We start from the raw sequence: 14,463 nt of genomic DNA on the forward strand, positions 1-14,463 counted from the left end.
AACCCAGGAACGCAGTGTGTGTAAGTTCAAGTTCGTACAGCTCGGGAAGACCGAGGAAAGCGTGAGCTGTAGTGTGTACCGTCTGGCGCTTCCACCTACTTACCAGATGATGGAGGTGTCGATTTTCTTGAACTAGGTACTATGTCACCCAGACTGGATGATGAATTTCCTCCTGATTTACTGGAGTAAAGCAAAAATGCATATTAAACCTGACGGTTATTTCAGATATCAAAACATTTCTACTGTTTAATACACATAACTACTCATTGTGTGTTTTTATGGAACTTTCCACTTGTTTTCTCTACGCGGAGGCAAATAGTGATTTCCCAGTGGAGATTCCTGGAGTACAGGAAATAGCTATGTGATCGTCCCTCTTTCAGACTCAAAGTTTAATTTTAAAAAGCCTTAGGAGAACGGAAGAGAACTAGGGTAATTTCTAAAGCCCTAAATTCGTTGCCCGGATCACGGGTAGGTGATGGCAGAGATTTCCTTTGCTTCTTCTTCTGTCTTTGAGACCCTCCAAAGCCATGCAAACTTATCATTTCTTTCTTGTTTGATTCCTGCTTTAGCTTGGTTAGTTTTAGTATATTAAGATTGAAAAAACTCAAGTTTTCATGAGCAACCTATAAAAGAAGCACACAACAATACCAAAACTTGCTAACCTTTAAGAGGAACATGACACAGTGTGGTATGAGTTAACCCTCAGATCACATCTGGAACATTCCTTGAGCGTGGCTAACATGGTGGATTAAACTTGGTTAATTTAGGAATGATTCAAAGGGCATATACTTCACGCCTACCAAATTCTAAAGTGTAATATAAGACGTGATTCTGTCTTAGAAAGTTTAACATTAACCTTAGATCAACAGCATTTTATTTTGTTTTGTATTTTTACTAATATTCCAGGACACTAAATAACATACTACTAAATGGCCTCTTTACAAATGAAGATGGAAAGGAATATCATACAAGAGTGACATGGAATTTTGAGAGGACAATCTTATTGCCTGACGTTTATTATCACAGCTGAGCCAGGGTCTGTTTGAAATTATTGGCTACAGTATCTATGCATTAAAAAACAATATTTACTTATGTAAATCTTAATACATGAATATAAGTTCCACTAAAATACCAGTACCAAGCTGAATTTTATTGCTACTGTTCTGGCATTTTAATGCATAAAAGAGACAAACAACAGAAGAAACTTTAAGCAACTAGCAGTAGGCCTCCACATATTTTTGAGGTTCTTAAAAGATACTTCAGTACATATAACAAGGATACCAGATAGTAAGTAAAATGAACGAAAACTTTTATAGAAATAATTTGTGACAGTTACATAAGAATACCCATTACCAGAACCAAAACATTTTCTTCCAGAATTTAATTTTCTAAGGTGCTAAGTCTAGTTTCAGTTCAGTTTTACTGAAATTCAGTTCTCTGAATTTCAATAAAAGTCAAAGTACTATTTGAATTGTGTAAAATCGCGGCAAATTCTGCAAATAGTCAAAATGTTCAGAATGCAAATTTGCCCTTAACTTTTAATTCTGTAAAAATGCCACATTCCTGAGCTGTGCCCCAGTTTTACGACCTTGATTTCAGTTGGTTTCTATAATTTCAATGTCAGAATTTTAAATACTGCTGATTTCTGCTTAGGTCTACAAAACACTATTCAAAATGTTATGAGACAAATGAAGAAACCTCTGAAAGTAAGTAAAGATATTTTCACTTATTTAGTCAAAAGCTTAGGTAAAAAGACAGGATAAAATCAAATCAAGCAAATCAAAGGAAAATGTATATAGTTATAGAAAAGGTGGCCCAGCTCCCTGAAATAAGTTAGGAAATGTGACACTCCCCGAATGCAGATAATGTGTAATTCTTTTAGGGAAACATGTAACAGCAAACAATATCTCTAATGTAGTAAATAGCAACAGATCGTAATGATGATGGTTTATTCTGAGCTTATTGTGCCCGGTTCTGGCTACGTGTTCAGAGCGTCTGGCAGGGTAGGTCGTACGAGGTCAGGCTACAGCCAGATTGACTGGATTTTCATCCTGATTCTACCGTTTTCTAGTTCTGTGACCTTGGTCAAGTTCTCTAACTTCTCTCAGCCCTTTTCCTCATCTGTGACATGAAGGATCTAACATGTGCCATTCTCACAGGTTCTTACAAAGCTGGGCTGACCAGGGATGCCCAGTTGAGAAGCAGAGAAAACCGTGCTTCCTTAATCATTCTGGCAAAAACTTCTTTTACCCTTTAGAAGTAGTTTTCCTTTCTCATTTTGCATATGAAGAAGCAGACAGAGGTACACAAGTCTGTCTCTGCAAAAACCCATCCCAAATTTTCCATAATACTGCTCTACAAAACACTATTCCTAAGACGTGCATCAAAAAAAAGGTTTTATATGGTAATTTTAGTATGTGTATGAAAAATATCCCCATCCCACTATCCAGATTCACAGTGGACATTAACATTTTAAAGGCTCTGAAAAACTCTAAAATAACTTTTTACTGCGTAGTCCTGCCCTGACCTTATTTGACCATGGAAGCCTCTTCTTAAGTGATTTGACAGGAAAACTCTGGAAAATGCTGAATTATCCTTAACAAACTAAAACCAGAACAAAACAATCCCCAGTTGAGATAACTTCGAAGTTCAACAAACTATATACAGTATTCCCAAATGGATAACAGCAATGTCTGCGTCCCAGAAAAATGAAATTTTTCCAAATTATGAGATGTTAGTAACTAGTATTAAAATACCATTATCAGTATAGAGAATAGCAAAACAGGCAATAAAGCCAACAGAACACTAGAAACGAAATGAATAGTATCAGCTCTTCAATATCCTACAGGTTAAATGCACATGCTTTATCTCTATGCCTCTATAATTTTGTGACTAAAAGCATCTCATAATCGCAGGGCCTCCAATAACCCAGGGATTAATAAAAGTCAAATATGGCATAGAGGCCCCCCAAAAAGGAGGATCCATCTGAACTAAAAGATCCTCCCAGTTAAAAAAAAACACTAGAAGATATATCTTCTATTTCACTTATTTGCAGATGCTTGAAAAAAATTCGTGCTAACACTAAAGCATGATCATTGACAAAAGATTTGCATTATATAAACAAAATGTAAACTAAAGAAAATAGGAGCCTACCTATTTATGTTAAAGAAACACCTTGTCTATATTACAGCCTTTCACATAGGGAGAGGCAGGTCATGGGCTTGAACTTGGCTGCATAGGGTTCAATTTCAAATTCACTCCATGCTGGAGTAACTAACCCTTCTAGTGTTTCTTTTAGTGGGGGACGAACCACCACCAGAATCCCAGGAAGGATTATTCAGCCTCAGCCTATTACATAAATCATTTAATTGCTATCTGCAAAGGCAATTTTAACCGTTTTCCTATTGAGTTTCCCTTTAAATGCTTAGCAGTAGGGAGAACTGAAAATTGAGTTTCTCAAGTGAAAATGAAACTAACAGGCCACAAGGGCTGCTCTTTGCCAATAATATCTAAGACTGTCAGCTCTAAAACATCTTCATGCCATGCCAGGCAGCTCCAGACACTGGGATTAGTCAGCAAGGTTGCCCAGTGCCAGAATATTTTCAGTAAAAGATGAAGACTTCAGAATTTCCTCTGCACTGACACCTGAATTTAATAGTCTATGACCTCAGCTACTTTTCATTCATGATATTAATTTGATGCGCTCCCAAATTGGATGAAAATGAGATGCGAGGATGAAGAGATTAAAATGCGGGATTTGCGTTTCTAGCCATAAACCCCATCACGAGTCAGCGTGATGACACGTTTATAAAGGTTGTGGAACGTGGCAAACAACGGCGCATGGACGATGGTCCAGTCTGAACTTTTACACAAACACGACGTTGCTCTCATACCTGGAGTAGAATTTCCCTTGCTTGGCTCTCTGTTCATGCTGCAGCCTCATATTTTCTAGTTTCACTGGGCTTGGAATGAATCCGATTTCACAGCCTTCTTTAACCAATCGGCCTATCCACCAGTCATTGTTAAATTTCTAAACACAAAACCAAATTTGTTAAGATCAGTCCACAGAAGTTCAAACCGTCAAATTGTCTTTTTCCTCGTATTAACTACTTTCGGTGGAGAGAAGTACTATGGAAATTCCAATGAACTATGCCACAATTCAAGAAACCTTTAGGTTCACAGGATGAGCACGTCAAAGTGAAGTATTTTTGGTGAAGATGAAGAATTTGGTTAAGAATTAAGACTAGTCTGAATTCCATCGCAGCTGTTGCTGTCATTGTGAGTAGGTTAAACTTCCTCCATCACAGATTAACTTTCTAACAGGAGGCCATTAGGAATTAGAGAGTATCACAGGGGTTTTCCTCTTCTATAACCTGATTCATTAGGAGTATTTTTGAGTAAGAGATAAATACTGAAATCTATCTGAACTGTTTTGTGTCAGAGCAAAATTCACCTTTGTACAAACAGGTTTATAACTAGCACTGTTCACAGATGCTTTCCTTACTTCTGTTGATGTTGCTAATTTCTTTCTCGCATACGAAATATTTACCCTAAATCTTTATAATTGGGTTTGATTTCCCTCAACCAAATAGTATTTTTAAAGTTTTTTCTTGAACATTTCAAAGGAGAATATTCATTGCTTTTTTTTTCTTCTTCTTCTCCTTCCATGGTAGAAGGATTCCTCTCCAAGCATCAGCCATGAGGAGGACGCCCTGGATTAACCCAACTTCCTGTCAGTCAAGCTAAATTCTGGACCGCCATCACTTCTGACAACTTCCTCTATCCTTCCTTCCTTAGCCAGTATTTTGCATCTCTTTCTAAACGTTAATGAAATGGTAGGCTCTAAATTCTCTAAGCTCTTTTAATTGGCAGTCCCCACCTTCTTGGCTGACAGCCTTTTGTGCAGCAAGCACTTAAATTTACATAGGCTTCCTAGGACACAGTCTCCCCTAGGTTCCAACTGTAAATTCCTGCAGGTCTAAGAAACCTCATAATCACGCAGGGAGAAAACGTCATGTAGGGAGGATTTCTGGCCTTTTAATACAGTGTGCTGCGCAGCAGGCATTGGATAAATGTTGACTCAGAATAAACCTTAATTAAGGGTGATTTTTTTCCAGTTGACAGACTTGAGTCATTGTTAACTGAAAGTTGGTGACTTGTGGCATGGGGGAAAAGGGACTTTCTTGCTATCTGTTTCTTGCCTTCTTGGCTCCAGCTCCTCCCATTTCCCTTCCACTGCAGAAACCTGTCATCGGAGGAGGATAAAGCCACCAGTGGCCTGAGTTTACACACTGTCAGCAGAGAGGAGAGACCACGAATTCTAGCTTATTATTATTAAGCCCTCCCCAAATGGTTAAACTCGAGACATGAGGGGAGAACAATACAAAGTCAGGGTTAAAAATTAAGATAAAAAGCACAGATTAAACATAAAAAAAAAAAAAAAGATCATTTCCTCTAGTAGTCTCCAATTTCTGGGTCACAGAGCCCAGGGGAGCCTTGAAATTATTGCAAGAGGCCTGTGACTTCTTTCTTCTTTAAAAAGGTTATATTTATATTAGAAAAGGTTGGGAGGCACCGATTTTGCGTGTATGTTACACAACTACAGCTCCGTGCAATGCTATTTCACAGCAATAAGAAATAAGAAATGATGTTTCAAGGTAAAAAAATCACGGGGAAGGGAATTCAAATTATTTTCCTTACTTCCTTAACATGCAGAAAATCTTTTGCTTCAAATGAGATGGCCATGCCTGGCACCGGGACATCATCTTCATGGGCTGCACTGTAGCTGACGTTCGTCCGGACTGCAAATGCAACAGGCTTTGTCTAAGGATGGAAAATGAAGGGAGGAAAAAAAAAAAAAACATAAGAAATGAAACGAGTGTCCCCTCCCTTTTCTCCTCAAATACAAACACACGTGGAAAAGCTGTTGTAATCATTGTTGTTTTTTCCACCTTGGTTCTTGATCACAAAACAGCTTCTTAGTATTCAAAACTCTAGGCTCTCAGCTACATACCTCCCATTTCCTCAACTAGACAAAGGCCATTGTTCTCTTTGAAAACACTACAAGTAAGGACGGTGAGGATGAGCTACTGAAATATGTGTTTGCAACATGACAGTTTGCAGCAAACTGGTAATCAGTAAACACACACAGGGATAAGATGACCAATTCTCGGGTTTCAATGAAAAGACTTAGTAATGGCCGCCCCTACCCCAAACATCTACTTCAATTAATAATTAATGACATAATTCCAAAAGGTACAATGTTTTGGATAAAAAAAGAACCACAGAATAGATCTTATTTCTGGCTGCCAGGAATTATGAAAGTTATGACCTTTTATTCTATTATTTTCTCCTTGAGTTCCCTCAGCCACTAAAGATGATAAAGTTAGCCATCTTTCATTATCTGGTGCTTTGCTAAATTACAGACAACTGTCTGTCTTCTATCTAGGCAATACTTGTTTGCCCACAAACTAGAAACTAGGGAGGCTCAAGAACAGCAAAGGGAGATATTGCTCTAATTGGCACTGTATTTCTTTCACATTATGGCAAGTGAATTTCTTCTGAGCAGTTTATCCCTGTTTAACCATCTCTTCACCTGGATTTGTCAGGGAGGACAAGGAAGAATTGGAATAGAGAGCCCATCTTCATTTCTATATTTTCCAGGTAATCCATTCTACCTGACTGCTGTCTGGGTTGAGGACTGAGCTAAGAGCCGTGAAGTGACCCAGATCCCTCCACGATATGCAGTCCAGAAGAAGAGGACAAGTTCTGGAAGTGAGCGCGGTAGACATCGAATGGCCTTTAATATTTGAAATCCGATTCTTGCTATCCGTTATGATTTTTAATGACATAAGAGGTGCTACTCCTTATATGGAAACATGAGCTTAAAAAAAGTTGCCCGCAGTCTTTCCACTGAAACGAAGTCTTTAACAGCATGATGGTATTTCCATTTCTTCTGAAAAATTTTTAAATACATAGATTTTATTCCCATAGCTACAATCATAATAGATTTAATTTTATCCAGTTTTTAAAGTAATACAGCATTTTTCATGTGATATACTTTTTTAAATCTACTATTTTAAAAAAATTACCACCATTCACCCTTTCTTGACATTTAAGTTTACAACTTTTTTTTTTTTTGTTATGGTTAAGTATTGTGTTCTGAAAAATCATTGTAAAAAAGCCTCTATTTAGAATTCTTTCCTTGGGATAAATTCCCAGAGGTAGCATGACTAAGCCATGAGTTAGCAAGACCTTTTAAAATTCTATTCCGAACTACTGTCCAACTGGGCTGCACTATTTTAAAATGCAACCATAAGTATATGACGGTGCCCTTTTCAATAACATGTAGTCTTAATCAGACTCAGTTTTACTGCTAGAAATAGGATTTTCCTGAGTAAATCCATCCATTCTCCAGGGGAGTCTTGATCATAAAAATAGAGATACGAGATTTTTTTTTTAATGCTAGCATGAACTTCCATTTCCCTCAGGGTCCTTTTTCCCTTGTTGGATACTGAGTTTACGTGTGGCATATATATTTTTCACTCCTGGAAGACATAAATTTTAAATGTACAACTCTACAGAGGTGCCCAAGGGAAAATTTCATGTTTTTTATGCAAGGATCAACTTTTCAAACATTGGAGCACCAGGAAGAGGAGGCACTAAAAAAAAAAAAGAAAAAGAAAAAGAAAGGGGTAGTAAAAGTTAGCATATCCTAACAGGAACCATGGATATTAATTTTATGTTCTTAGATTAAGCCATCAGCTCACGGTATGCCACCTTTCTGGGCTCACCTCCAATAACCAAAGATGCTACCCTGAGCTGGGAGGTATAAACGGAGTTGGCTTTATAGAGCACGCACATAGGAAAGGACCACAAACCCTGCCCCTCAATATCCTTACTTCAGAAACCATCTCTCTAAAATTAGAATTGGAGAGTGGTCAAAGTGGAGGGGGAAAAGATGTAGCCAAGTAAGAAAGCTTATTGGCTTGACAGAAAGAGCCTGGGATGCTCACCGAAGGGGCCAAATGACACCTGATCTCACTCCTGCTCTACCTTGATCTGTGCGTCCATAACATGGAAGGGATTTCCCACATCAAGTCCATTCACCTGAGTTCAAGGGCAGGGGATTTTTGAATGGACCTGGCTTTGAATCCTATTCTTCCGCTTAGTAGGTGAGTGGTCTGGGCAAATTCCTTACTCTCCCTGAGCATGCTTCCTCATGGCTAAAAGCACAGCAATCTGCCAGGTTGGTATGAGATTACAGAACATGCAGGTCACAAGGCTGGGCTAGTGTCTGGTACAGAGAGGGAGCTCAGGAAAGGGGCACATGCCATGTGCCGGAAATAAATGCTAAACATACATGTTCGTCATGGTCCCTCATCTGTTAAGGCCCAGCACAAACGATTTCTCCTGTGATTCTCTACTGTAACCCTCCTCAAAACAAACTAGTTTACCACAGTTTAATACCGGCCACATGACGCATGCTAAATATAACATAAATATATTCAAGATGTTTTTCTCCATTGTGGACTCTCATTCTCTAGGATATGAGAATATGAGAAGCATTTCATTCACAGTGTCCTATTTCTTTAATTATAGTGTCTTATCTCTTTAATTCTGATTTTCTTTGATGGTCTTCAGATAAAAAGCTTTTTTTCTCTCTCTCTCTCTTCAACCAACTTGAAGTCTGAAGGGAACATCCTCTTAAGGAATCTTTTACTTTTTATCCCATGCAACGATGCTTTACCACACGTGTCCTGCTTTAAGCTGGCATCTGTGTTTCAAGACTCTCTGTAGTGTGTCCAGGGCCTCCCAGGACTTTTCCTCTCATCGCTCGGGCCTGTCCCCTGGTTCCTACCCGGACACTCACTCTCAGTCTGGAAGCCTGCAAATTGTTCTGGGTTCCAGCATCGCTTCTGTAATCAGGTCCTTGGGACACGGTTCACACATCTCAACTTCTCTCTCAAATCCATCATAATCATTTGTGACTACAATCGATTCCTGGGGCTTTTATGTCTTGAGGCCGGTGGACTTCCCCCCCCCCCCCACTCCCCATGGAATGGAAAAGCAAAGTCATGAGAAGAATGAACAAACGGGAGCTCAGAAACCCCGGTCCTACAGAGGTCTTACGGGAACACCAGGACAGAATGGACCGTGGTGACGGACTGAGCTCTAAGCCACGCTGGGACACAGAGGTATTCTGGGCCAGCACCTGGTGAGTACTGGGGAGCTCTGAGAAGTGTATTGGCCCAGGTCATAGGTTCCCCCTCGAAACTGACCTTTGCCAGCTCTCCAACTCCAGGGCCTCCCAGGTTTGTCTGAAAGCCTGGGTCATGCTCAGAGAGAGACCAAGGCAGAACGCATATAGATAAATATAAAGGCAGCCCGTGGCCCTAGGTAGAACCCTATCAGGACTGACGATCGTGGAAGGGTTCTAAAATGCAAACCCAGATTTAGACTTAGCTTCAACCTACTCTACAGAATCATTAGGATACTCCACGCTGATTGAGAGACCATCTGATGCTTAATTCCAGATGCCTTCCACCCCTGATGCCAGGCCTGTGCCACAGCCTGCATCTGCTTTTGCTGTCTCTCTCCACCTGGATTCCCGGCTCACCTGTTTGGTGCTATGGAAGGCCGGCACATTCTATTCTCCCAGTCTTGGCGCCTCACTCTCCTGTGCCAAGGAAAAAGGAACCTATGTGTTCCTCTGCCCTTTTCAGTGCCTCATATCCAGTTTATGCTACAGAGCATAAGGGTGGTGGGTAAACCACTCGTGACTTCTCCTAGCTCCCTTTTTTTTTTTTTTTTTTTTTTGACACATGGAAGTACAAATTTGCCACACTTTAGCTTGTGGACTAAACCTAAAGAGGTTCAAGTGCCAATCTGTAGAAAAGTGGCATCTCATTATCCAGGCAGTAATGCCAAGGTGCTTTAAAAACACTAAGGCTGCGTCATTTCTGAAGAAGAGAATGAATAAGTCATACGGATGTGAAGAAACTGTTTCTCCTCTTCCAGGTCCTTCTTCATCTTGTACATGACACAATTTATAAAAGCTTTAAACAATGTATAATTATGCATAGATTGTGACCTTTAATGAAATTTCAGCAACTCTTTTTCCCAGGTGAAGAAACTGAGGCACAAAAAAAGTTCTCCTGGGCCATAAATAATGGCCATGGGATTCAAATCCAACTCTCTCTCTAAAGCCTGAGTTCATTCTGCTGTACTAGACTGCCTTTCATCCCAAGAAGTACATTGATGGTGATTTTAGAGCATTTAGATGTTTGTGTGGAACTTTAAATACTTGAAAGTTACATTTCACAAAATGCTCACTAACTGGTTGGTACAGAAAAGGGTCAAAAATTAGGCCTGAGTCTGCCCTGTAGCCTACTTTGTCCCACCTCCTTTTTTATAAAAAACACTAAATAGAGAAGAGTTTTATGTGTTAGAACCATGAGCATTCATTATAAACGTCATGCATTTTTGTATCTTTGCACTTAAATCAATCAGTCAATGTGGTCCAATCGGTCAATAACGATGTCAAATCGTGATTTCTGTTTATCTGTATATGCTTCTCTTTGTCCACATCTCTTTTTTCACACCATATAAAGCTATATCTCATGCAGAGAGAACTGAGATGTTACGTGTCTTCCAAAAATGCCACGGAGGACGCTACAGTAATCCAGTTACTATAGTTCTAAAAGTGTGCAAAAGTCACGGAAGGTTCCTTCCAGGAAATGTTTCACGGACTAACTTTAAGGATTTTAACCAGCCTCGAAGTGACTTTGGGAGCATTCTAACTTTGCGAGTTTATTATTCTTGGGGAGATGACTCTTCTGCGTCCCTCTCCTGCAGCAGCTGTTGCTGCGAGAGCTCTTCGAAGTGTCACTAAGGTTCTTTGGCCTTGACTGGGATCGCTCAGGGAGTTTTACCCAGCTGAGAGCTCCTTACAGAGGACTTCTTTTGATGGATGACTGCACTTAGTTATCAGTACCGCGGACTGCTGCCGAAGATACAAACCTCCTGGTTCCACCACCTCCCTCCAGCTCCACTACAGAGCATCCTGAAAACCCGGAAGGATGGCCCCGCAGCAAGCACTCAGCCCTCCCGCTTTCCTCTGCCCAGATGTTTCTGCTCTGACTCACGCCCTCTAAGCCTCACCTTTGCGCCCTTCACCTGCTGTAACATATGCTCTCTTCTGCTTAGAGAAAGATGGCTGGGTTCAACCATTAACGGATATATGTGGGAGCCAATCTGGCAGGTTCAGAAGAATATTTGCGGATAGTTCTGGGGCCACAGGACTTGCTTTTTCTTAAAACCAAAGGATGCTCCATTAGCACTACAGAAGCCATGCCTGTGGAAGTTACTAGGCTCCTGTTAGAGATATGTCTGAGCAATTTTTTATTTTCTCACAACCTTCTGAAAGCACTAGACCAAAGGCTATCAGAAAACAATTATTATAAGGGGATAATTAACTTAAAAACATCTCCGTAGAGCCAGTAATTCCACTTCTGGGAATACAGCCAAAGGAAATGAAAGCATTATGTCAAAGAGATTATCTTGTAGCCCCCATGTTCACAGCAGCATTATTTACAGTAGCCAAGACATTGGAAACAACGTGTAAGCATCCATCAACAGATCAACGAATGAAGACTCTGTGGTCACGATGAAATATTATTCAGCCATAAAAAAGAAGAAAATCCTGCCACTTCTGACAACGTAGATGGACCTCAAGGGCATTATGCTAAGTGAGATGAGTCAGAGAAAGACAAATACTGTATGATCTCACTTCTATGCAGAATCTCAGAAAACAAAACCAAAGAAAAATTTTGGTCATGAAGTAGAACAAAAGAGATTGTCACAAATTCATGGCACTATTTCTAGTTTTCTTTCTAAACCATGACTTAATGAATTAATAGTGAACCTAATCATTTTAACGGATATAGCAAAATGTTAACCCTCAGTTTATTAAAATGTGCTAGTACCAGAATAGTTATTGTTAAAGAGCAAAAAAGAAAAAAAAAGGTAAAATGAAATTACTTCAAAGAATAAAATAAACTCCTGATCATGATTAATATGGCACTTGAATTTTCAGGCATTGATTTTTGCATTTCTTAATTCAGACATGTTTTACTATGCTAAATAGCAAAGCGTGTTTTTCCATTTTCATTCTGAAACCATCAATAGCTAATAACAAGAAGAAAATCCCGTTTCTCTTAACATCTACAATGGATTTGTCTTAAATATTAACTACTCCTGACTTACAATATTTGAAAAAGGAATTTAAAGAACAACATGACCCAGATTCCTATTATAAGATGACTACGAAAAGAGAGCTTAAAAATCTAATCAGTTTTTTGATCCATTTTTTTTGTGTGTGGCACAAAATTATTTCCTGTAAAACATGCTATACTCTTATGTAATTTTAAATGAATTTCATGGGAGTATAGCCATTGAGTCTTACATAGGAAATACCAAGGAACCCAAGAGATGGCCACACACTTTCAGGAATAACATCACGGCCATCTGCTTTACTACCTACTAATACTTTACTTTCCAGTTATCCTTCTCTAATTTTAATGTCTCAGTATAATTTTTCTACTTTCAGTGATCATCAAAAATCTTTCCAATATAGAATGAAAATCTTCAACTTTATTTTATCCCTTATATATAAGCAAAAGATTCTACAGTATGTTATGAAAAATCTTGCTTTGAGTCTTGCCACTCATTGAACTTAAAAAAAAAAAAATCTTTGCTTAATTTATTCTAAACTACCAAGGGTAGTTTGAGAATTCTTTAGTAGCAAAATATATCAAACCATACTGATAAGAAGAATGTAACAACCGATTATGTATCCTGATAACTGAACATTTAATCAGACAGAATAAGCTAATAATCACAGATCTGTCACAAGATAAAATTCACACATGCAGTTCACTCACTTGAGAAATCCAAATTTCTTCTCTGCAATTGAATCAATGAATATTTATTAAGGATATGCTTACTTTCTTGTTTCTGTCCTCACATAGCTTAACTTATATTCTAGTAGAGGAGATATAAGATAATTGATAACTTCGATTAATGAATAAAAGAAAAAAAGTCATAAGAGTAGAGAGTAACCATGGCAGAGAGAATGAACATGCAACTATGAAAGTTTGTCAGGGCAAGCTTCTTTTGAGTTTTCAATGATCCATCCATCTATCCATCACTTACGTGACAGGGCAATTGAGATACACCAGTAAGTAAGATCCTCTGCCCTCTAGGAGCAAATAATCTCGAGGGGGAGATAGATTATGAGGTCTAGACTTCATAAATAAAGTATATAATGTTAGAAGGCAACAAAGGCTAGAGAAAAAGAAAAACCAAAACACAGTAAGGCAAGCCGGGGTTCAAGGTGAGGGGGCAGGTACAGTATTAAAGAGGAGTACAGGAAGCCTATGTCAAGGAGGAGACATCTGAACAAAAGCATGCAGAGGTGAGGAAATGCAGATGTGTGGGAATGCAGATGTGTGGGAATGCAGATGTGTGAACTCCAGCAGAGGGACTAGCGAGACCGGAGGCCCTCGGGTGGGAGCCGGCCAGACTTGTCAGGGGAAGATAAGGCGATCAGGACAGCTGAGTAGAGTGAACCAGGGAAAGGACAAAAATTGAGGTCAGGGCTCTCGAGTTGTGTGTGGCTTTGCAGGTCATGGTCAAGACTTTTGGCTTTGATTCTGTGAGATGTCGCTGAAGGATGTTCAGCAGAGGCGTGATGTGGTCTGACATGTTAAAAGGACTACAGTAGCTTTTGAACTGAAAAGATGCTTTGGGCACTTTTGGGTGGAAACAGAAATCGGCTGGAAACTATCACAATCATCCAGGTGGAGAGATGACGGTGGGTAAATCAGAGTGGCAGCAATGGACATAGCTAAAAATGGTCCAGTTCTGGACACACCTTCAGAGCTGAGCCGACAGGGTTTCCTGGTAGATTTGACGAGGGTGTGAAAGAGAGTCAGTAATGATGGCAAATGTTTTGGACCTGAGCAATTAGAATAATGGAGTACCGATCGAGCGAGACGGGGAAGGCGACAGGTGGCCAGGAGGGAAAAATTAGGAGTTTGTTTTGAACATGTAAAATTTGAGATTGTCTAAAACATTCAAGTAGAGTTTAGAAGAGTGCTTAAAGTCTGCAAGTTTGGGAGAAAGATCTGAGCTATAGATATAAGTTTGCAAATCACGGGCATACAGATGACGTTTAAAACCATGAGTCTGGACCAGGTTGCCAAGGAAATGAACACACGTGGGGACACTCCAGCTACAGAAGAGGCTTGGGAGGATCAACAGTGTGACAGAATGACTGCTCAGACTGCAGTTTTCAGGAAGAAAGTATTCCAAAGGACAGGAAGTGATCGAATCTGTCAGATAAGGGGAGGAAACGGAACACTGAGTAGACAGTTCTTTAAGGAATTTTGCTACACAAGA

The 14,463-nt window shown here is 39.5% G+C and overlaps 1 protein-coding gene across 13 annotated transcripts in view; it reads right to left on the reverse strand.

The window, feature by feature from the left end:
• The window catches only part of CACNB2 (calcium voltage-gated channel auxiliary subunit beta 2), a 315,479-nt gene that overhangs the window by 36,761 nt on the left and 264,255 nt on the right, over positions 1-14,463 (reverse strand). For all 13 annotated transcript variants that reach the window (XM_016150615.2, XM_016150606.2, XM_016150604.2 and 10 more), the window contains 3 exons: positions 5,701-5,823; positions 3,894-4,030; positions 104-180 (listed from right to left, as the gene is read on the reverse strand). In XM_016150615.2, coding sequence (XP_016006101.2) covers positions 104-180; positions 3,894-4,030; positions 5,701-5,823 — 337 coding nt within the window. The remainder of the gene's footprint in view (positions 1-103; positions 181-3,893; positions 4,031-5,700; positions 5,824-14,463) is intronic.

This window comes from Rousettus aegyptiacus, unplaced genomic scaffold (assembly GCF_014176215.1).
Source record: "Rousettus aegyptiacus isolate mRouAeg1 unplaced genomic scaffold, mRouAeg1.p scaffold_m13_p_10, whole genome shotgun sequence".
Taxonomy (NCBI): Eukaryota; Metazoa; Chordata; class Mammalia; order Chiroptera; family Pteropodidae; genus Rousettus; species Rousettus aegyptiacus.